We start from the raw sequence: 22,604 nt of genomic DNA on the forward strand, positions 1-22,604 counted from the left end.
GTGGACCTCTCTGCAGGAGACACTCCTGCCATCTCACCCCTACTATGAAAATATTTTTGTGGAACTCATAATACAAGGCTGCATGTATTGAGCTAAGTTATCTCTTTATTTAAAAAAAGCACCAACACCACATTCTTCAAAATTACTGGAATTTTATTTGCCTCAGGCTTATGACTTGCAACCAAAGACATTGTGCAAAGAAAGCAAAGATTAAGTACACTTTAGGGAAAAGGTGATAATCCACATTGGTAACATAGAAGATCAGTCTGATGAAAGAAGCCATCCATTACCGTATATAGATTGCGATATTCAGTAAGCATTTTTTAACCCAACTTTTTTAACCAAGGAAGAAAAAGTTAAGCAAAGTTTACAGTAGACATAAATTTGATACAATTCAAAAAGCGTTTTTCTGCAGATCATCAAGCGTAAAGTGGATAAACGTATATGGGACAAGGTGGATGAAGGCTAACTACTGTACATTTATAAGCTATTAAACAAAGTTGCATATATGTACCACAGTGTAAAAAACCAATACAGAACAAATAAAAACTTTCCAAACTGCCTGACGAAAAATAAAATAACCAGTGGCTTTTAATGGCTTCTCCTGGTTATCAATGCTACAAAAGACTTTTTATCCCCCTTTTTTTATCCCCCTTTTCTGATGCCACTAAAGAACATCATTTTAAATGACAAAGCCAGGCACAATCAAATCATTAACAAGTTAGAACCAGCTCATAGAAATATACTATCAACCCACATTTTCCATCAAAAGCCTTTTTTGTTGTTTTGTTTTACAATCTTTTGAGGCCCATTTGGTCACAATATGTTACATTCTTTTTTCCTTTTTTTACACCATGATATCATATGTTTGTCTGGCACTATCCTAAAGCTAACTTATATAGAATGAAAGTACAGAAACAACCCAATGTCTATTTGACAAAATGAATTCACTGGGTGTAAAATAGGAGAAGGGAGAAGAGAAGGGGAAGGGGTCAGTTCTGCCAAGAAAATAAACCCTATGGATCACTCATCATCACTTCCGCTTGCTTCCGACTGGTCCTAGAGGTAAGAGACACAAGACAAGTCAGAAATTCTTTGCCAGCTATTCTGGGGAATTTGTTAAAGGAGGAAGAAAAAAAAAAGAGAGAGAAAAATGAAGAAAAATGTCAATTAAACTGACAAATCTAGGTAGCCCTAAGAAAGGTACTATGTAATCTAAATACTTCTCTTTAATGACATTTCATTTAATTGCTGTAGACTTCTCTAGAGAAGGAAAGAGATAGAGTCAGGAAACAGCAGATCTCTCCTTCTACCCAGACATCAAAAAAATAAACCAACTGTGAAGAAGTCTGTTTTCATTTGTTGCAATAGCAGAAGCATTCACCGCAAAAAAAAATTAAAAAAAAAAATCAATCTATAAGTTTTTTGTCTGTGGACACAAGCAAAGAGACCATAATTTTTAAAGTTTCAATGAAAGTAACAACAGCTCCAATAAAAGAAAACCTCCAAACCTTCTTAGACTTCTTTTTTTTCAGCACTTGGACCAGATCTCGTAAGCATACCCAGATACAGTTAACACCCCCACCCAATTCTCTCAAGATGATCAGTACAGATTAAAAATGTGCTTAAGCATGAATAGTTGAGAATTCTGACAGCAAGTAGGACAGGGTAGAGATGCAATCACTGCAACCACCTCCACAGTCTCAGTGAACAGAACTTACATTTTCATCTTGATCCTCGTCACTATCATCATCACTCACGACAGGCTTGGCTTTTGCTCGGCTCTGTCTCTTCTTGCCTTTTCCTTTCTCCCGACTTTTTTCATCCTTCTTATTTAGCTTGATCTTGACTTTCACTGATTTTGCTGCAAAAAAGTTTAACAGCATATATGAATGTAACCTTCACTTATCAACTTTTAAATGCTGCCTCTGTTCACAGAAATTCAGGTATTTCCCTCTGCTCTTTATCTGGACTGTAGAACAATGAAGCAGAAGTATTTGCTTTTATTTTTCTACTTCTTGATAGTTTTAATAGTAATTGGTATTAAACTATAAAGAATAACAAAGTTGACCACGTGAACCACTTTGAGTGAGTAACTTTGAGTTGACCACTTCTTTTCATTCTCAGAATGCATGGTATCTACAGGTAGTATATGGTTCTGTGAGAAGATACACACCTAAAAATATTTTCTTCCTTGCACATAGAAATGTTTATCCTTTGTACAAACAAGAATTATTTTTTTTTTTAAACTACAGAAATACTATGTGGACGTGGCTGGTAAATTCTGAGTTGACACCTTTCTGTAGATCATGTTAAATTCCTGATTCCAGAATACCCACTTATTTCCAAATAAACTGCTGCAATTGCACACTTTGCACAGCCGTTTGACGTACTTGGAAAAGCAGCTCAGGGACAAGTACTACAGTTTAGGTACCAGTCAGATGGGCAGATGGAGAGTATAGATAGATGTATTGGGTGGTAGAAAGTGGAATGACTACAGTATCAAGTTTCCAAGTCTACAGAGACTTAACGAGTGTCACCTCCTGCTTTTGGAACAACTGGGGTTTCACTTAGTTCTTGTCACACAGAAGAATATCTGCAGCAACTTCTGGTTCTTAACTAAGTGATGATTTTTGTATGTCAACCATGATTGAAGGTTGACCATCCATAGATAAAGACTGTCTCTAGCCTTTCCAGGCACTTCTAGTTACAAATAACATGAACAGAACCAGAAGATTTTATAATCACTCCTGGCCAATCATATCTGCTCCCACATAGCACTTCTGATATCCTCCTGGCTTAAAAATAGTTTACTGTACTCTAAAAGCTATACCCAGAACACACACTCAAAAGATTTAAGCTGAATGTTAACACCCAAAGCAGCAAACTCAGAAAGAAGTTACGTTCACCAAAGGAAAACAGAACATTATGATCAGTTTCCATGCAGAAATCCGAAAACATCTCCTTCCAGCCCCAGATGGAGGTGGAATTTAGTAGAGAACTCACATTCTGATTCTGATTCCTCTTCTTCATCATCATCTTCATCATCATTGCTTTCATCCTCACTTTCTTCTTCTTTGGCAATCTTCTGTCGTGCACTTTTGAACACAGACTGAAGAACAATGGAATCCTCATAGATCTACAGTGTGAATACAAACCTACATCAGAACTGCAAAATCAAACAGTATCAATAATTCACAGCATGGACCTGAATTTCTGGTGCAAACCCACAGAATATGTGGCCTTTTCAAATACTGAGTAACAATGCTTGCTGCATGAATTTTACAAGAAATGTTAACATTAATTTTTTATGCTCTAAATGAAGGTTTTTTTCGATAGTGAGCTACAAATCAACTCTTAAAATGTATTACATCTAAAATGTCCAGTTAGAGTGTTTTTCTTATTATTTTTATTACCACAGGAACTATTGCATATTTTCATTAGATCATAATAGCCTTGAAAAACTGCCAAAGCAAGACTTCAGCAGTAAGCACCTCAATTAAAAAAATGGGTTATAGTCTAACAATACAGTTGATAATGATAATTGGCTGTCACGTTAATTATCCTTATTTTTTTCTTAAATTCAAAGTGGCTACAAGGAAAATAACTTATCCCAAGAAGCTTCCTTCCTCTCAGATCTGAAAAGACTGGAATAAAACTCCTAAAATCAGTGCTCACTCTACACTTAGCACCTGTTCTCATTCTGTAGTTTGCCAAGTATCTTGGGTACATCAGATTTGCTCTTTAACCTCAAGCATGAGGGGGACTTTCAAAGATGAGAGGACTCCATTTGGCTTGTAACACATTTCTCAGATTAACACAATAAAAATCTTGTCATGCTGAGTATCTGGGACTTCATAATCACCTTAACAAATGAGCTTGTGCCTTTTTTTTGGTAAAATCTCAAAAGCCGAGCACTGGGCAATTCCGCACTAGACAATTAAGAATAGTTAATAGAAGGGTACAGAGACTGTATTTGGCTTTATTATCATCATCCCTTGAACAACCTTGGCTGTCACACTACTCCTTTGGCTTTCCTGTAAAAAGGTATTTTGGGTATTTGTGCAAAAGATAATGGAAGGGGGTTTTGGCTGCCACTATAAAACCTGTATGTTAAAGCTGATGCATCACTGTGCTTTTTGTTATGAGATGTTTGACTGCTTTTGACAATAGTAAAATTTCTTGACACATATATAATGATTGCAAATGTTTTGAAGAAGCTTTTCTCCTACTGTCTTGTGACATTAGTGCACTTTGAGACCTCACAGCTTCCTTCCGCAAAGTCAAATGATTACTGACTTTTTCTTATACCTATTCCTTTTCAAGTCAGTTACTGATAGAAGCCACTGAGTTTCTCTTGAGGACCATTTATTTTTCTTATGCATATGCCTAGCGCTGTTCTTAGGAATGGTTCTTTCAACTAATCTTGCTGTCCTTACTCAGACCAAACACCTCTCTAAGACAGAAAGAATTATGGAAGCACACAACATTGTATTTTTTTAATGCAAGTCACCACATATGTAAGGTATCACTGTGACCCAGACTACTAAATAAAATTTCCAAGAGAAATAAAGGGTTTTAAAAAAAAATTAACCTTATTACTGTGGAATTATTTGTAATAGTCAGTATCTATTTTGATTCAGAAAAAAACTGAGGCTGCTTCACAAAAAGCTGCACAAATAAACATTTTCTTATTTTGATCAAAATCCATTTCCAACAGGTTTCAAAAAACAAGCAGTAGAGACAGTGGAACTTCCTTTGAAAAGGGAGAATCAACGACAACATAACTTCATGAGAAACGATAACATTCATGACAAATGATCTGTTTCAACAGAGACACTATTTTTAACTCCTTACATGCCTGTGTTTTACTTGACCATTACAATGTGAAAAACTTTTCAAATCACTGAGGTTGCATTGAGGATAGTCTCAAAACACCAAGTCTATCTCTCCTGAAAAGTCCCTCATGAGGTTCTAGCTCAAATGGAACTGCCTTGCTCCAAGGAAAAGAACCATGCACTATGTAACAGAACAGGTACATAGAATTTCATTTGCAGTTACTGTGTATTTCAGCAACAGTCTGAAGTAGCTTTCTGGTTTTGGGTGTACATGCAAATAATCTAGTTTACTGAAGCAAACTGGTATGTCAGACCAAAGGTAGACCCGAAGTACTACAAAGAACATGAGGTAGCCTTAAAAGCTACAGGACTGGTGAAGTGTCCTGCAATTCATTGGAAATCAAAATGAATGGTATGAGAACTTATCAGAAAGAAACCTAAAAAAAAAAAAATCGTAGGTAAGAGTTATTTGGCCTTCATGCTATAAAGTGTAGTACTAGCTCTGGTAATTAATGTTGTGTGGTAGGTTGACCCTGCCTGGGTGTCAGGTGCCCACCAAAGCTCTTTATCACTCCCCGTCCTCATGGATCGAGATAAGGACGGAGAGAGATCACTTGCCAATTACCGTCACAGGCAAACCAGACTTGGGGAAAATTAATTTATTTCCAACCAAACCAGAGTAGGATAATGAGAAATAAAAACTAAATCTTAAAAACATGTTCCACTCATCCCTCCCTTCTTCCTGGGCTCAACTTTGCTCTCAATTTCTCTACCTCCCCCTTCTAGTGAGGCAGCAGGACAAGGAATAGGGGCTCTGGTCAGATCATAACACGTTGCCTCTGCCACTCCTTCCTTCTCAGGGGGAGGATCCTTCACACTCCTCCCACGCACCAGCATGGGGTCTCTCCCATGGGAGATAGTCCTCCATGGACTTCTTCAATGTGGGTCCTTCCCATGAGCTGCACTTCTTCACAAACTGCTCCAGAGTGGGTCCCTTATGTGAGGTGCAGTCCTTCAGGAACAGACTGCTCCAGTGTGGGTCCCCCATGGCGTCAGAAGTCCTGCCAAGCAAACCTGCTCTAGTGTGGGCTTCTCTCCCCATGGGAGCACAGATTCTGCCAGGAGCCTGCTCCAGGTGCAGGTTTTACATATTCTCACTCCTCTCTCCAGATGCAATTGCTGTTGCCCAGGGTTTGGGTAGTTGTTTTTTTTCCCCTTCTTAAATATGTTATCTCACAGACACTACCACCATTGCTGATTGGTTAAGGTCAGTGGTGGGTTCATCTTGGAGCCAGCTGGCATTGGCTCTATCAGGCAAAGGGGAAGCTTCTAGCAGTTTCTCACAGAGGCAACCCCTGTAGCCCCCTGCTACCAAAACCTTGCCACGCAAACTCAACACATATTTGTACACTGGAATGGAAAATAATACTGCGACACCCTGATAGAGGTTGTGTAATTTCCAAACAGAGCAGTCAATATCTACTGAACATTTCTAATCACTCAGGATTATTCCTGTCAATTCTACCACCTCTGCATATTTATAGCTGTTTTACTGCTATGTGACTACTAACCAGGAAATTTACCTTTGCTTTTATCTACATGCGTTTGGACATGTAACAAAATTTTGTCCCATGCTTCCTATCATCCTTAGTTTTCTTATTAAAATATTTTCAGCTGATTTATTTATAGGTTGTTTCCATATAACTGAGGACAGTAAAAATACCACACCTTATGTATTACAGAAGACATTTGCTGTCTCTAGATAGCAAAAATAATCACAAAATTATAAGCTGTATTCAACAGTCCTTCATAATTAATTGTATGCTCATTTTAATTTTTAATCCTCCAATTTTAATATAAACTCTTCAGTTTAGCTAAGGGTCATAACATTAGTAATGTTTAGGTATTTGAAGGATGTATTAGTATTGGCAGCATCAGCCTTCAGCTTACTTTTACCTAATTTTCTTTTAGTATCATTTGCTTCCTCTTGCACATTACGGGACTGGTCTTCGTGTTCTCTGTTCCAATGTAATATTGTGTTTGCATTACACTATTTGGACCTTATCTATAAAAATAATCATCCAAGACTATATTTCACTGTATTGTGAGACAACTTATCTGTCATCCAGATTTTGTAGTCTCTCCTTTTATGTCAGTTTCCTGTTCTGAATTTACAGCACTGAGCACATTCGTGTGTGTGTAACATCTGTTTGAGATGAGAGATTTTTGCCTTCTAAACCTCTGAGACTCATCTGGGATTTATTTTTACTATGTCTTAAAATGGACACTGATCTTTCAACATGAAAAAAAAAATTACCAGAGGGTTCAGAGAGTATAAAGCTTTATACACAAGACCTTACTTCTGGACAACCCTTGAATTTGTATCTTCCATTAACAGAACTGAAGAGTTCATTACAAAGTATTTCCTGAACATCTCATCCTAAGCTGCACTGTTATGTCTGCTCCTTCCATCATCCACTGTGGTAAATCCAAGCTGATATATCACTCTACACGCACTGCCCTTTACCACAGATTCAAATAGTATTTCCGCAGCTCTAAGCTACATGCAGGTCAGAAAAAAAAATCTCAGAATTAGAGTCAAAACCATTTTATCCATATGCACATGCTGCAGCTGTGTCCAGTGAATTCTGTATGACTCTCAGAATGCAGACATTTTTCTCTATTCAAAGAAGGAACATGGGGTTTATACACATACTATAATTATTCACAAGCACTGAAAATATTAGTATAGGGAAACCTGTATGTTTAACACACAGTGGTTCATTCAGACCTGTGATCCCTCCAAATTGAATGTCTGAGCATTGTGACACAGCAACATGACGTCTTTCTCCAAGTCTCCCAGACTCCGATACTTGTGGGTGCGAATTCTTTCCTTTTGCATTTGTTGAGGAAATGAAGAATGAATAGAGTGGTGCAGGAAGAAAAACAGCAGACAGGCCACTGAATTAATATTTGATTTCAACACATTAAAAACTTTATCTCTAAAATTTTTACTTAAGCATCATGACAAGTATCTGTCTAAAACAAAGTCTTAAAATGTATTCTTAATATATTACTAATATAAAAATACACCAGAGCAAGAGAGTAAAAATTAAGCAACTGCTGTAGTAAAAGAAGTTCCAGTTTCTTCTCTCTAGCACGGAAACAAAGTAAGCTATGACATGAATGAAAGTACACCCCAGAGTTATGACATCACCTAATGTGCAACACGCTGCCTAAACCCCATCGGAAGAACTGTGTTTGGATCTGACCTGGCTGTTTCAAGATGTGGTGCTTGTTTAGGGATTACTATATTCCCCTTGAGCTATTAAACCATTGCAAACACTGTGTTTTTACCTATGATGTGTTTACAAATTCACAATTAGGTCTTTGCAAAAAGGACATTGAGGTGTCATCTCTGAAAGCATCATTCATGTCACACTGCTACATTTTTATTTGACGTTGAAATTACAGTTATATACTGCAGTATACATCAAACAAAATTCCTAACAAAGTGTGTAACAATGTTTAAAATTTAAGCCAAAATTGTTGCAATTTTAATGATAACTTCATGCTGACCCTTATGTATAACAAAAACAAATGGAGGAATTCCCACTTCCAGAAAGGGTTCTTACCTTTATCTTTTTGAAGTCCACTGGTTTTCTAATCAATTCATAATACTCTGGTAATTCTTTTCTAGATGGGAGCTGAATGAAGACTTCACTCAGCTGCCGTCCTGAACTGTTGAGAAAAACAAACCCACAATGCAGAGAATTACTACAGCTTTCTCACAAGAAACACACACACACACACACACACACACACACACAATTTAATAATAATAAAAAAATTTTAAAAATAATATTTTTAAATTTAACATAATTAGAAATTGAACCCTCCTCTGAATTTTTAATTTGGTACACATAATAAAATTACAGATTAATACATATCCTTTGTGCTGTTTCCCCAATTTATCACCATCATTATAAGATTATACGTATAGGCGGCTTTATGGAAGCAGGATCACGATTTGAATCTGAATTCTGTAGTCGTTTGCCAAATACAGTCTTATATTTTTCTCAGTTTTGGTTTTAATTTTTAGCAAGTGTCTCTCCTGTCACTTCAAGTTTATCTTCTTCTTGGTCATTTTATAGTTGTTTTGTACCTCCTTGTCACAGTAAACCATTTGGTCATACTGATTTCCATTATACCAGATGCTGGTCCTATCAGACTAACTAGGTGTTACAACAAAGAAAAAATAACTTCCATTAATGACTGCTGGGTTTCTGTGAAGATCACTGTAACTGTATGGAAAATCACTACTGCCATTTGTACTTCTCCAGACTTCTGAAATAAAGCGATGAGTCATCTAAAACCTTTCATACTCTAGGAACACTGCCTGTCACTTACAGGTGTTCAGAATTTTTAAGATTTCCCGATTTCCCACTGTTCAACTTTTATTAATATGTAATTTAACACTTTCCAATTGAGGGTTTTTTAACTCTTCTTATTTGTGGCTTCCCACATAATAGGTGGCTGTAAGTCACCTGGAGATGAAATGTATTGATGGTACTTACAGGCCTTTTTTTTATTCCCCATGTGCATGTCATTTTTCTTGCAGAGAAAGTACCAGAAAAAAGCTCTGCTGAGAGAAACTGTAATTCACTGCCCATAGCATTCACAAGCATCTCCCAGTCCACATTCACATGCTTCCTACTTTCACAGTTATTCCAAAAAGGCCCCGTTTTCTCATTTGCATCCTTCGATGGTAACTCAGGGATACCAGCCTTCACGGGAGGTGGGCAAGAAGGTCGTGGGTAAGTCATGGTCTCCACCTGAGTTTCTTGCAGTCACTCATCCCAGTTGTGGGGGATCTTACCAGACACAATAAACTAATACTGAACTGATGTTTAACTGAGGCAATTCTACCATGGAGAATAAGGATTATAAAAAGCACAGAACAGCTCTGCCCTTTATGAAGTCATAAATGTCTACCATATCTTAAGCATTTCTTAATGCCTGAAATAATCAGAATTTGAGGAGATACTATTTTTCTTATGAACCTGATATAACAATGAACAAGTAGTAATAAACAGAATTTCCTTATTTCCTAAGGAGCAGTTGCTCACCTAATCCATGACTTCCTACTATTCCCAGTTGAGTCCTGGGACACTGCTGCTCCTTATATACCTTGCATAAGAGAGGACAATAATGTAAACGTTCCAATCGCAGCTTGCTAATCAATGTTGTTCAATCAATATCCACGGCACCAGCTGGCAGCCAGAGTATTTTTCCATCCAATGTAAACCTAGAAACCAGAAACCTGTGTCTCATCCTGACAACTTTTGTCTGACTTGCAGCAGGAGAAGCCGTTCCCCTTGCTCGCTGAACAACAACAGCCAGGCTGCCTCCTAGAGTACAGCAAGGTTATGGCATATGTACAAACGTACTTCTGGGTGCTGCTGCCACACAGCGAGACAAGGCTGTGCATCTCCGCTGGGGCAGACACCCTGACACATCACCTGGACCTCACACTCCAGGCAGTTACTAGCAATTTCACCCAACAGATTCTTATTTATTTGTGAAGTACCCGGTAGGTCACAACAATAAATCATAGAATGACCAGATAATTGTCATCCCAAGTCTTACTATTTCTCTCCTGCCAGTAATTAATTGTGAAACTCAAGACACTGCACCTCCCATCTCTTTTGCTACCAACTCACACCAGAGAGAAAGTCATTACTTTCATACTTCCCCAAAGTGGGAGGTGTTTATATTATGAATTTAAAGGCACCAATCTTGTTAACTATCTATGTGAGTGTCTATGTCATGCCACATGACAGAATTTCATCACAGACTGCCTTCTCAAAGTGAAACTGGAAGTAATACAAGCAAAGCATTAAGTACACACTACACAACTGACTAAATTAACCTGTGTTTCTACATCTTTGCACATTGAGGACTGTATTTTTTTTTGTTAATAAAGAGAAGTGTTCTGTACTCACAGCTGCAACTGAGACCAGTGAAATTTGTTCCAAGCATATAGAACTCCAAGTACTCTAAGAAATCAGATCTCTAGTGTCGAAATGGTGTCTTAAAATTTAAGTTTCTACTCCTCATTTGTAAAATTAGAATTAAATGTTGTGAAAAAACATTCTGCATCTGCAAAATATTCAGACTCCTTATAAGCATTATAAAGAAGCCCAGGGGGAATTCAGACATTCATTAATTGATCCGTGCTCACATTGTACATGCAAGGCATTGGACTTTCCTGTGGGAAAGCGAAGCAAAGCGAAGCAAAGCAAAGCAAAGCAAGCAGTACAATATCACACCACCATGCATACCATAATGTACCTTCCTAAGGGAACCACATTATGTTTCCACCTTCTCTGTTATATCTTATTTTTCTGTGTGCTTGACTTAATAAAGTGATTTTAATATATCTGTGCAATATACTGACACATTATATAGATGTAAGCTAATCCTTTAAAAAGCATGGAAATTTGCTTTCAAAATTTTGTGCTGTATGAATCTCGATTAGATATGCAGAAGAACTGAGTTATCATTGCTGTGTTTTAAACTTCAGCAGCTTTCTTTTAACAGAAATATTTATTTGAGAAAAATTACTAAACCACCGATGCTGGCATTACTTCAATTATGCTTCAGAGTCTAACAGCAAATAGAATTATTTAAGTATAAAGGAAACAGCCACTAATAATCTAATTTTGATCAAATTTTAAAACATGTTTAGCATATTTGTCTTATTAAAAAAGCTCCTGATGATTATAGAGCTTTTTATCTCATGGCTATTTATTTTTTTATCTTTTTACATACACACATACACCCTTATATTGTATTTTATGTTAAAAACTTAACAGTAATAAATTATTAAACAGCAATATCCTATATTCAGGATATAAACCTAGCCAACTGTGATTAGTTCACACATTCTATTAAACTAAGAATGCCATAGAAAACCTTCAAGCTTTTGCTTGACATAATTAATTACAGAGACTCATTGAAGGCTGTGAAAGAAAAAGCATTAAGGGCATGAAATATGCAACAGACAGAAGACTAGTGCCTGATTTTGTCTACTCAGATCAATAATGGCTTCCTCTGTTCTATTGTTTTTACAGAACCTCCTCTCACAAAGAAATATTATCTTCTACTCTCTTTGTATATGCATCTATACTTTAAATGATTGCAATCTTTTCTCACAAAATCTCAAATAGCTGTGTTGTGGATATAACAGAAGAAAATTAGTAATTATTAATGTAACTCTGATTTTAATCCCTGTCCCCACTGTTGTAATTAGAAAACAATAACCACAACAGCTACCACATAAAAATCATGCACAGTAAAAATCACTTATGGTTGCCTAGCAACTAGCAGGCTATGTGCTGAAGGGATGAAGGACCAGAATAAATTAAAAGACCTGAAAGAGCTGTGAGTGCCAGCTCACTGCTACTGCATCTGCTCAAACATGCTAGTCCCATGTGTGCTCACTAAGAAATACATGGTTGCTGTGTGAGTTAAAAATCAGTATGAAATACTGCTCATTTAAAAAATATTTTTGCTCTGTTTCTAGTTTTCTTCCATTTTTGTCAAACTGCTTAGAAGGTGCAGACAAGCACATATTTTCACCCATCTAGTCAGCACTACCATCAGTGAAATTAAATGCAGGCACAATTAGGTTGCATTTGTACGAGGCTCCTTTTTTATCTGTTTTCCCCAGCAGTATACAGCCAGAAGTAAGCCACCACTGACATGTCAAAAGTATTACTATTATCAACAACCTTTCTCTTTCAGAATCAAAAGGAGAGACAACTATAAAGCTGAATCTGCAAGACATTCTCATACTTGTCACAAATTTCACACTTTTAACAAACAGTGAAATTCAATTTAGAGTTGGTAGAATGAAGAGTCCTGCACACTTGCACTAGTCTAAGTGCTCACAATCAGAACCACAGTGTGCAAACTGCAACTCCTAATCAAATGCTACTCATGAGGATGTTTTTTTTAAAAAACATGTGTGTGTGTGTGTAGGAGGAGAATTAAAAGAACTTAAATAGTGAGGTGCTTCCTCTGTATTTAACACTCCAACAGTAAACCAGCTATGTAGGGATATGATTCATTTTTGTTAAATGTATTTAATGATTCCTCCTTGTTGGAACTGACTGCAGTAATACATGGTGGACCTGTGCTCATCATTGGAGTGGAAGTCAGTAAAAATACTTAAAAATAGAATTCCTGGTTTTGACATATGGTTATGTACTCCATAACTTTGGCTTGGCTATAAATAAGAATTATTTGCTTTGCATGTTTGAATACTCAAGAGTACCAGTTGACAAAATTAATTACTAGTTAAATTAGTAATGGCTAATTACTCACCATTTTACAACAGTTAAGAACTGGCAACTTGAGAAAACAACTGGAAATAGTCTGAATAAAACCCATTTCACAGACAAAGACTCTCTTCCTGAGCTATGTCCCGTGAAAATTAGAATACTATAGGCACAAATTTAAACAGTTTGGCTTTAATGATGCAGTGATCAAATTGCTAAGCAGCACAGACAGGGAAGTCTCTTACCAAGCAGGAAACATGAACACAGCGCACAACAACCGCACTCTCCACTTTTCTGATAAGTTTTATTAAAATGTGGCCAGCAGCCACCAGCTATGGGGAGGAGGCTTTGTGAAGTTAATCAGTGCACTGTGCTAGTCCTGACTTTAACTCTCACAAGTGGAACAGAGAGCAGGTGGATGAAAAATAAAATCACAGTGTGTAATAGAGCTATTAGTATCCTGGGACTCTTGAAGTCAGCTGTGCAATCTAAACAAAGCTAATGCAAACTAGCAGTAGCATCGACCTGGCACCTAAAAAGGAAACATCAAATTCTGATGCAAGGCAGAAGAGGACAGTGGATTTATAGGGAAGCTGAAGGATTACAAGGTATGAAGTAGCATTCTTTTTCTCCATTTAATTTTAACGATCAGGAAAGGGAAACTACACTTACAGCTTGTCTTCCTCTGAAATAAAAAATAAAGGAAAACCTTCAAAAGAGAAAAAAGAGAGTTTGAGGACTAAGCCTGCATGTTCATGATGCAAAATCAGCAACTGGGACTCAACAACTACGATGTACTCATATAACTCACATAATCTTGTGATCACCATCCTGTATTTTACGTATTTCTACACTCTCCCTGTGTTTATGCTGCTCTTCTTTCCCAGGTGAACTTGGTGAGAGGAATAATCTTCCCCTCTCAGATTGTGCTTTGTTTAGATAAACAAACCAACCTGTTTCCTCTTGCAAGGCTCTCCCCCATGCTACTTACGATTGAAATAATAATTTACATTTATCTCAGTGTAAACTAATCTTTCTTGAAAAGTGTTCAAGTACTATATACAGAAACATCAGAAACATTAATGGTGTCACATATAATGAAATAAATACTCATACATTGGTATCTCCTCATCTATACAGACAATAGTGTTAGGGCCAGGCTCCTGTTTTCTTATGGCTGGACAACAGTGATGGCTCATAGTAGGCTTTTATCAATAGTTCTTTTGCCCAGGACATTCATCACCTGTCAGCTCCACATGATGAGTTTCCAACTCAAACAAAAGTTTCCCATTTTTAGTCTGTGAGTACCTTACAATGCACTCTGAGATACTGTATTCCAAGCCAGTACATTTATTCCGGACTTCACTGTGTTAAGCCCTCCATGAATACGATCCCAATACTTGTATTTTAAAACTTCACATTTTGGCTAGGACAGTCTTCTTTTTAAAATATGTATCATTAATATAGTGTGGTGCATGCCAAAATCCATTCTTCAAGAACTTCTGTGGCAACTTCTTTCCAGTTTAATAGTTCCTTTTTTAATAGTACCTTCAGTTACATCTTTTTCCTTGTTTTCCCTCAGATTAGAGAGCTCACTCATTAGATTTCCTCTTTCTTTCATATTAGCTAGTAATTTTCCTGGGAAATATGTTATGTGAAATATGTTGCTATATATGGCATAAAAGAGGAAAATCTAAAGAAAAAGCTTGAATTTGCACTGAGAACATGATAAACAGTAATTTGATCTCAGTGATAACTCCCACTGTCTTGCACAGAGTTCTTTGGGGTTTGCAAGTAGCTGGATACCTACTCATGAATTATTTTTTTTTTCAATCATATGCTGCATTTCTCTACACTGAACATTCATCTCAAATGTTGCTAATTCGTCTGTTTAATCTTATTTTATGTTAATATAATTGTGTAGCTCAAACCTCTGTTTACTACAGCTTATTGCTAGTATTATTGTAGCCTCTACCTTTCCTAGACATAGGCAATCCAGCCTATTTTGTTGGATGCTTTTTAAAAAAGCAAGGAAAGGATTGTACTTGTCCCCTGCTGCCTACAAGAGAAGTCAAATGCAAGTCAGGAAAGCATTTGGAGACTCCTTCCCTGCATCAACATTACACAGAATCACTACCCAAAAGCAGTCAACCGGTACTCCAGATTTCTGTGGGCACCATGGATTTTTTTTTTTTTTTTAAGAAGAAAGATTTTAACAACAGAGAGGTGGTTCTCTATTTACAAGGAGCTCTTCTCAAAAGCAAGGGGAAACACGAGATGAAGCATACAGATATTTATTAGTTTAGCAATGCATTGTTTTGATTTTTTTTTGCCTGCTGGCTTATAATCTACAACAAAATTTACTAAAGATTGTAGACTTTTTTGACAACTCAGGCCAAAGTCTGTAAGATTTTGGAGAGGTATCACCTGACTACTTTTTGGGACACAATCAGCTCTCTGGATCAGCCTTCTGGACTTTCATAAAATAGAGATGAAACTTTAGCACTGAAAATTTAAGCTAAAGACAAAGATGACTTCAAGCATTCAGATACTAAATACATGTAAAACCTTTTTTTTTCCCCCAGATGAAACTAATTTTCTCCTTTTTCTCTAATTAACCTGTCCCTCTATACTTGCCCCAATTGCCTTCACACACACAAACGCCCAGAGCTGAACAAACATGAGTCCCCAACAAAGCTGTAGGGTTCCAGTGGCTAAAACTCAACTCTAAAGCTGCAAATGCTGAAAATGTTCACGGAACTCTAGAACAACCTTAAACCCAAAGATTTTTAGCTATTAAAGTTTCCTGATGCCTAAATTTGCAATTGTGTTCTCTCCCAGCTTTCACAGGATTGGGTGGTTTAATGCTACCTCCCAAAAAATCAGAATACACGAACTTCCAACTCCTCTGCACAGATTATCGTACTAAAGAGTTCAGTTTAACAGAGGCATTTTTAATTCCTAGCAGGACAGAGCTCCATACACTTTTTAAAGTGGAACCAATCCTGTCTTGCACAAATGTAGGCTCCAGGGAGAAGGAATAGTATGCCCTGTCACTACATAATAGCATAGTGGTTAGCTTGCTTGATCAAAGATCAGACATGAAAATCCTGGGGCACAAACAACAGGCAAAAAAACTTTCACTTTCCCAGTAATTATCAGTTACTATCAGTAGCTATCCCCTACTAGCAGCTAGTGGATGCAAATTTGGTTGCTATTTTATAAATGAGAAGTAGGCACCCTGATCAGAAGCGCTTGGCTAGAGGAGAAGGCTCAAGGTCAAAGATCCAAAATGAAAGCCTCCTTGCAGTCCTGACTGCAATACCTGAACTTTAAACACTTCTCTCTTCTCAGCTACTCTGTTAGTTGAGAGTCACAGCAAGCTGAATACACAGAGGTCGTAGTTAGCTTCACGCTCCTCATGTTCATTGCTGTGAATCCTGTTCCGATGCAATGAATTTTTTGAATGTGCTCTACAGAGAGCCCACAGACCTCAGAATGCTTAATTTCAACAGTTACTGTCTGTGTACTTCACCAGACACTGCCCAAGTTAACCTTGCACAGGCAGACCCAGAACAGTAAGTGCAAAAAAGGAAGAAGTGCAACTTGCCAGTTGAAATCACAGACTGAAAATTATTTGCATGCAAAAATTAAATTGTTGCACTTACACAGGTTGCCTAATGCAAATAAGTCTTGATTTTCTCTGAACGCATTTAATTTCATTTAGGTTTTAATTGTTCCTCATATGATTTAAGTAATTCAGTGTACAGCAAAGAAGGGATAATACACAAGTAGACCGTACTGATTTTTGGCAAATAGAAGTTGAGCTAAAAAATACAAATTTTGAGTCCAATTCAAAGATGCTATTAACTAATTCTCAATTTATTTCTCATGAGGCATAGATGATTTTCAGTTTGAAAACCTGCTACACAGAAGTCTTCAAATGACATGTCAGATTAGAAGCAGTATTTTTAGCTAAGATCCAGCTATTTAGCATTTTGTTATGCTGAAAATAGGGATTTCTTGACAAACAGGCTTCCATCTCAGCTGCAGACAATATATTATGCTCAGTATTTCTACAGGTTTTCCTCTGGCAGCTCAGAGGCTCATGATACAAGCCCCACATTTTTTGGGTAGTCTTTCAGGTCATGGTGAGACCTGCATTAATAAAACCGTAGCCATGTAATTGAAAAGATTAATCTTAACACACGCTGAACCACCAAACTGAAGGAAAATCCTGCTCAAGCTAAATGTCCTTAAGTACATCTCCTGAGCAGAATGACTTCATTTCTAAGCAGGAGCTCTATGCATACATTTCATATTTGTGTTTCAACACTTTCCTATCAGGTAGGTCTCTAAAATCCCTCTACAAAGAGTGAGACTTAGAGGATCAGGCCCTATTACTTTTTGGAAATGCTGTGTTAGCAAATCCTTCTAAAGACTAAAAACAAAGGTGAAACCCTTAAAAAACACAGAGAGGTATCAACAGAGAGAGAGAGGGCACATGCAACAGAGAGAGAGCACGTCCAAACTCACCTATCCTTGTAGTTTATCACAGTATCAATGATAGCATTCATTTGTTTCGTCAGTTTAGGTGGGTTGGGTGACAACTTCTCTGCAGGAGGTCTGCCTCTTCTTTTCTTTGCTTTCTCTCCATCCTCCTTCCCAGAATCTTTATCCACATTTCTTCGTCTCTTGCGTTTTTTAAGCCGGACCTCCTCTTCCATTTCTTCTAAATTGCCGTCTTCAATTGCCTGACAACCGTGAATTTGAAAAATACAATTTTTACACACATTAGACATTGCGAAGGAAAATAACAAACTGTATTTAAAAACAAATCCACAACCTCACAGGATGCAGATAATGAAACTCAAAATGTTCAGCTTATTTATAAACAAGAGTACAAGAAGAAACTGAGTTACTGGCAATCAAAGAGACTAAACATTAATTTGTTCTAAGAATTCCACTATCATCTCAATGGATGCGTGTTTATCTGAATCTTGAATTCCACACCAACTCCCAGTTTCACACACAGTGATGGCCTGTGGCACTGTGTCAGTAAGTGTACAACAAACTTTCATTTGTTAACGTCAGTGGCAGTTCTGGCTTATGTACATCCATGCAAAATAGACTTTGATATTGCATGTTTTCAAACAGGATAGTCTAAACTGTGCTCAACTCCCAAAGCCAGATCACAGAGAGTTCTTTGTGCACACAAACAACACACACATACTTTATCCAGTAACGACTCAACTTCTCTTTCAAATAGTTTAAGCAACTTCCAAATTGTCTAAGCTTTAAAATCATCTCTAAAATGTGTACCTTTCTTCTTGAATAGTAACCAACACATAAGCAGAAGCAGCGACAGTACAGTGTTTTATCATAAAAAGCACTCATAACATTGGATACAAAAGTAAAACCAACAAAAAAACAGCCCCCACGCACAACCACAAACAATGTACACTAGTTCCAATTACCTGGATGTTCGCTTATAACCAGACCCAGAAGCACTAGTCAGAGTGACAAAAAAAAATCACTAAAAAATCCCTAATCTAGGAATAAAAGGAACCTGTTCACACACTGACTATCAGAAGCATGTGATAAAGCAAGAAGCTGAACTTTTCTTGCTTTGGGAAAGACAACAAAAGAAAAGAAACAAAAATACCAGGTCATGAGAAAACTGAAATTAAAAATAAAATTATACTCTTTAAAGAATCTTAAAACTAAGGCTTTTCTGATTAATGCTTTCTCAGAACATAATTGATGTTGATATTTGTCCCTTTTGCCTCTCAATATTGCCTTGAGTACATGCAAATGCTAATCAATTCTTTCTCGCAGCTGAAAGAGCTCTAATCATAAGGCAATTACCTTCATTTCTCCTCAGCACAAAACATGGCTAATATTTATGATCATGTGAGCATAACAATCAATATAAAACGAGTGATTACAGCCCAGACATAGTTTTTCTCAATTGTGTACAACATCTCTTGAAAAACGTTTTGCGAACAAAACCTGATGCACAACACAAAACAACCTGGCATGTTAAAAACACCAGTGAGATTTCAAAATCTGTTTCCTATGCATCCTCCGATGTGCAAATCCACAGAACAAACACAAATGCAGAATCCTGAAGGACAGCCTGAAACTAGGCCTTAATAATCAAAAGACAATTTACATCATGCTTCCACAGCGTCCAGATAACCACTATGAAGGAGGCTTGAGATCTGATGAGTTAGAAAGAAAAACGGAGAGAAAAATATTAATCTGCACACAAATTCATTAATATTCATTTGGCTAAAGCAGGACACCCACTATAAACCACTGCAGCTAATGAAGATTAAGAAAAGGAAATTTCTCTGCATATCTTGGAAGCTAGAAAAGCTAATAATAAATACAGCATGCAAGGCTGTCAACAGTTAATGTCATTGCTCTCCTTAAGCACTCAGTTGTACACTGAAATAATGGAGAACACCGACTTTTGATGTGTTACACACCTACACATGCCTGTGAAGTAGAAGTAGTTCTACTGAATCTTCAAGACGGCAATGAAAAAGGATATTTACCTTACCACTATCAGCAGGCCGGCTATCGGAAATCACAGTTAGTGGGGATAAAATTAACAAGCCAGCAAAGCAGCGAGCTGCTAGTCTCTTCATCAGCTGATCAGGAAAAAAAAGAGAGCTGGGGAAAGGCTATGTTTTCATATACAAGTAATTTTATTTTACTGAAAATTTAATACTGAAAGGATCGTGGATACTCAAATCTGCTGTTTCATTCTACCTACTACAAGGCCTGAAGCCTTCCTCCTTCAGCCTGCTTTAATATTGACAACTACTTATCATATTTCTCCCCTTATTATTCTAGGCATTCAAATTAGATTTTTAGCTGGGCAGCTACTGATTCTTGTTAGCATTTTAATTATAATAGCATAATTAGACAATTTCATGTATGATTTTAAAATTGGAATAGGTTGCATGAATTTTAAAGAAGCTTTTATTACAGAAAATTTATTCCTACTGCTCCACAGTGAATAGAGCTGGTTCTGGTTACTGAAACTGATAAAAAAATCTATTCTGATTGACAAGAAATTAAAAGCAAACCAAAACGAAACAAGTTATTATTTTGTTAAATTTGGTAACATGTTTTCCTTCAAAAAACTGGTATTCATCTTACTAAAATATATTTATATTTTTGTTTGTTTGACAAATTTTTTACCACCAAAAAAATAACAGTGGTGCTGTCATCACAGAGTTTACTAACATCTGATTTTCAAATTCTGCATAAAATTCTTGCTTGGAGTAGATAATATTTAGGAAAAAAAAATCAGGACCAAGAGAAAAGATAAAAGTAAAAATATTTTTTAAATATTAAATATAGCAATGTAGTAAAGAAAAAAAACCCAAACCTCAGACTAACACATGCTTGGAACTCTTAAAATTAGTGACTAGCAGGCAGAAAATTAATTCTTAGCATACTGCAGATCTGCAAATAAATAATAAACTGTCTACTTAGGTAGTAATATATAAATCAATTACTATACTCAGCTTTCAAAATTTATATGCATGAACGTAATCTCAGTCAGTTTAAGACGTTAGTGACACCACTTAAGAATCAGTGCAACAATACCATCAGTACAAAAATGTTGCTATTGTGACTTCTAACATTAGTTCTCAAGTGGCAAATTTACATTTTGTATTTAAACAGTAATATTTAAAATGAAGCCTGTATGATTTATGCTGCCTCAAAAGATGGCTTAAAATTGTACGATACACATCAATTATCAGCAGACATATTAATGCTCTGTGCATAAGTTTACATGTATGATCCATGCGTGTGTGCATGAGCAACAAAATCGCTATCAAACTAATTCATCTGACTGAGCTCTTAGAAACGCTTACTCTTCTAGGGCTGAAGTGCCACACCGAAGAGAATGCTCTTCCAAACCTTTACCAGTACGATAATGGCACAAATCCCAAACATAAATCTCCAGCTCCTGACAGATGATGGGCCATGCAAGAGTACAAGATAGCACAGACATCTCCCATGCTCAAATGCCTCTGGATTAGTGATGTGAACACCAAGGGAGTCAAGGAAAATAGTTCAGAAATAAAAATTTAACACTTTCCTTCCCTTAAGGAAAGAGGACAAAAGAATACAATAAAGTTTAGAAACTTCATTTTTTGAATGAAAGCTGTGAAAATTAAACATCAAATTTTGCAAAGAGTTTGGGATCTCATGAAAGGCAGAGATGTCAGTGGAAATATGAGGACTCAGTGTTAAGTTCAGTACTGACAAAATCTTCCTGCTTTTCTGAATCTTATTGCTGTGCTCTGGTCTGTGTTCACCAAACACTTTTCTTGCTAAAGATCTAAGAGCACACAGGATTCTTGGGGCACCAGAATTTTAAGAAAGAGCACGCTGACTGTGGATCACAGAAACCAAACTGCTTTCTTCCAAAAAGAAGCCCACCTTGCCCCCTCTGCCAAAAACCACAAAAGCACATTTTTCAGAAGACAGATAGAAGTTACTTCCGAGACAGCTGGCGTTCCTATTACTGCTTGCAATTACACCGTCCATAGTTGCTTTTCCATTGATTTGAGATAAATACAGTATTATTATGAGAAAGTTAAGGCATAGTGAAAGCTATTGCTATCACTTACAGTCAAAGAAACTATACAGAACAAAATTCGTAGGGAGTCATGTAATAAGTCCAATTGATAATGCTGAAAATATTTTCATATTAAATGGGAAATGGGCATCTCTTTTTGCACCCTCCTCTGATTTCGTCTTAATGAAACGAACATCAAGATAGCCTGTCCCCTTCCCTTCAGACATCAATGCCCTCTGTCTCTCCAACCTGCCAAGTTAGAAGAGAGCCCGTGACTAACGCTACCATGCAAACAGATTTGTTAGCATGCTAATTAAACACTGTGTTTTCATAGAAAGCATATAAAACATACGTGAACAGAAAAAAAAGTCAGCTTCCCAACACCCTGAACATAAATAACAACCCAATCACGCAAAGTTACCAAAAAAATGAGCTTTTCTGGGAACAACAAATAACTCACCTAGGCATTGTACTGACTACTGGCCAAGACGCCCTAAGCTTAAGGGCCGTTAAGCACTTAAAACCAAAAAAACATGTCAGTAATTCAGTAATGAAAAACAGATTACTAAGTTCCCATTTACTAATTTGGAAGAGAAAAAAGAAGTAAAAAAGGCTACAGAAGGCTAATAATAAACACTGAAAGCGCTAAAATACGTCATTTACCTGCTTCTACCAATTCTCTCTTCAGCATAATCCTTAACCTTCCACATAAGTTTGATACTGATATTCCAAGAGAAATAACACTTTTTTGATCTTGCTCTATTTGAAATCCTACTCTTCCCTACTTTACACTTTTGTTCTCAGATTATATCT

At 36.9% G+C, this 22,604-nt stretch overlaps 1 protein-coding gene across 1 annotated transcript; it reads right to left on the reverse strand.

Annotated features, from left to right (window-relative positions):
- Positions 1 to 135: 135 nt before the first annotated feature.
- On the reverse strand, positions 136 to 19,839 carry LOC104540339 (probable global transcription activator SNF2L2). Its single transcript, XM_010184123.1, has 7 exons — positions 19,747 to 19,839; positions 17,720 to 17,937; positions 8,474 to 8,579; positions 7,630 to 7,731; positions 3,007 to 3,139; positions 1,722 to 1,864; positions 136 to 1,059 (listed from the first exon to the last, which is right to left on the reverse strand). The coding sequence occupies exons 1-7, from the start codon at positions 19,837 to 19,839 to the stop codon at positions 1,024 to 1,026; spliced, it is 831 nt and encodes a 276-aa protein (XP_010182425.1). The 3' UTR covers positions 136 to 1,023.
- Positions 19,840 to 22,604: the final 2,765 nt, after the last annotated feature.

The sequence above is a fragment of the Mesitornis unicolor genome, unplaced genomic scaffold (genome assembly GCF_000695765.1).
Source record: "Mesitornis unicolor isolate BGI_N332 unplaced genomic scaffold, ASM69576v1 scaffold9415, whole genome shotgun sequence".
Classification (NCBI taxonomy): Eukaryota; Metazoa; Chordata; class Aves; order Mesitornithiformes; family Mesitornithidae; genus Mesitornis; species Mesitornis unicolor.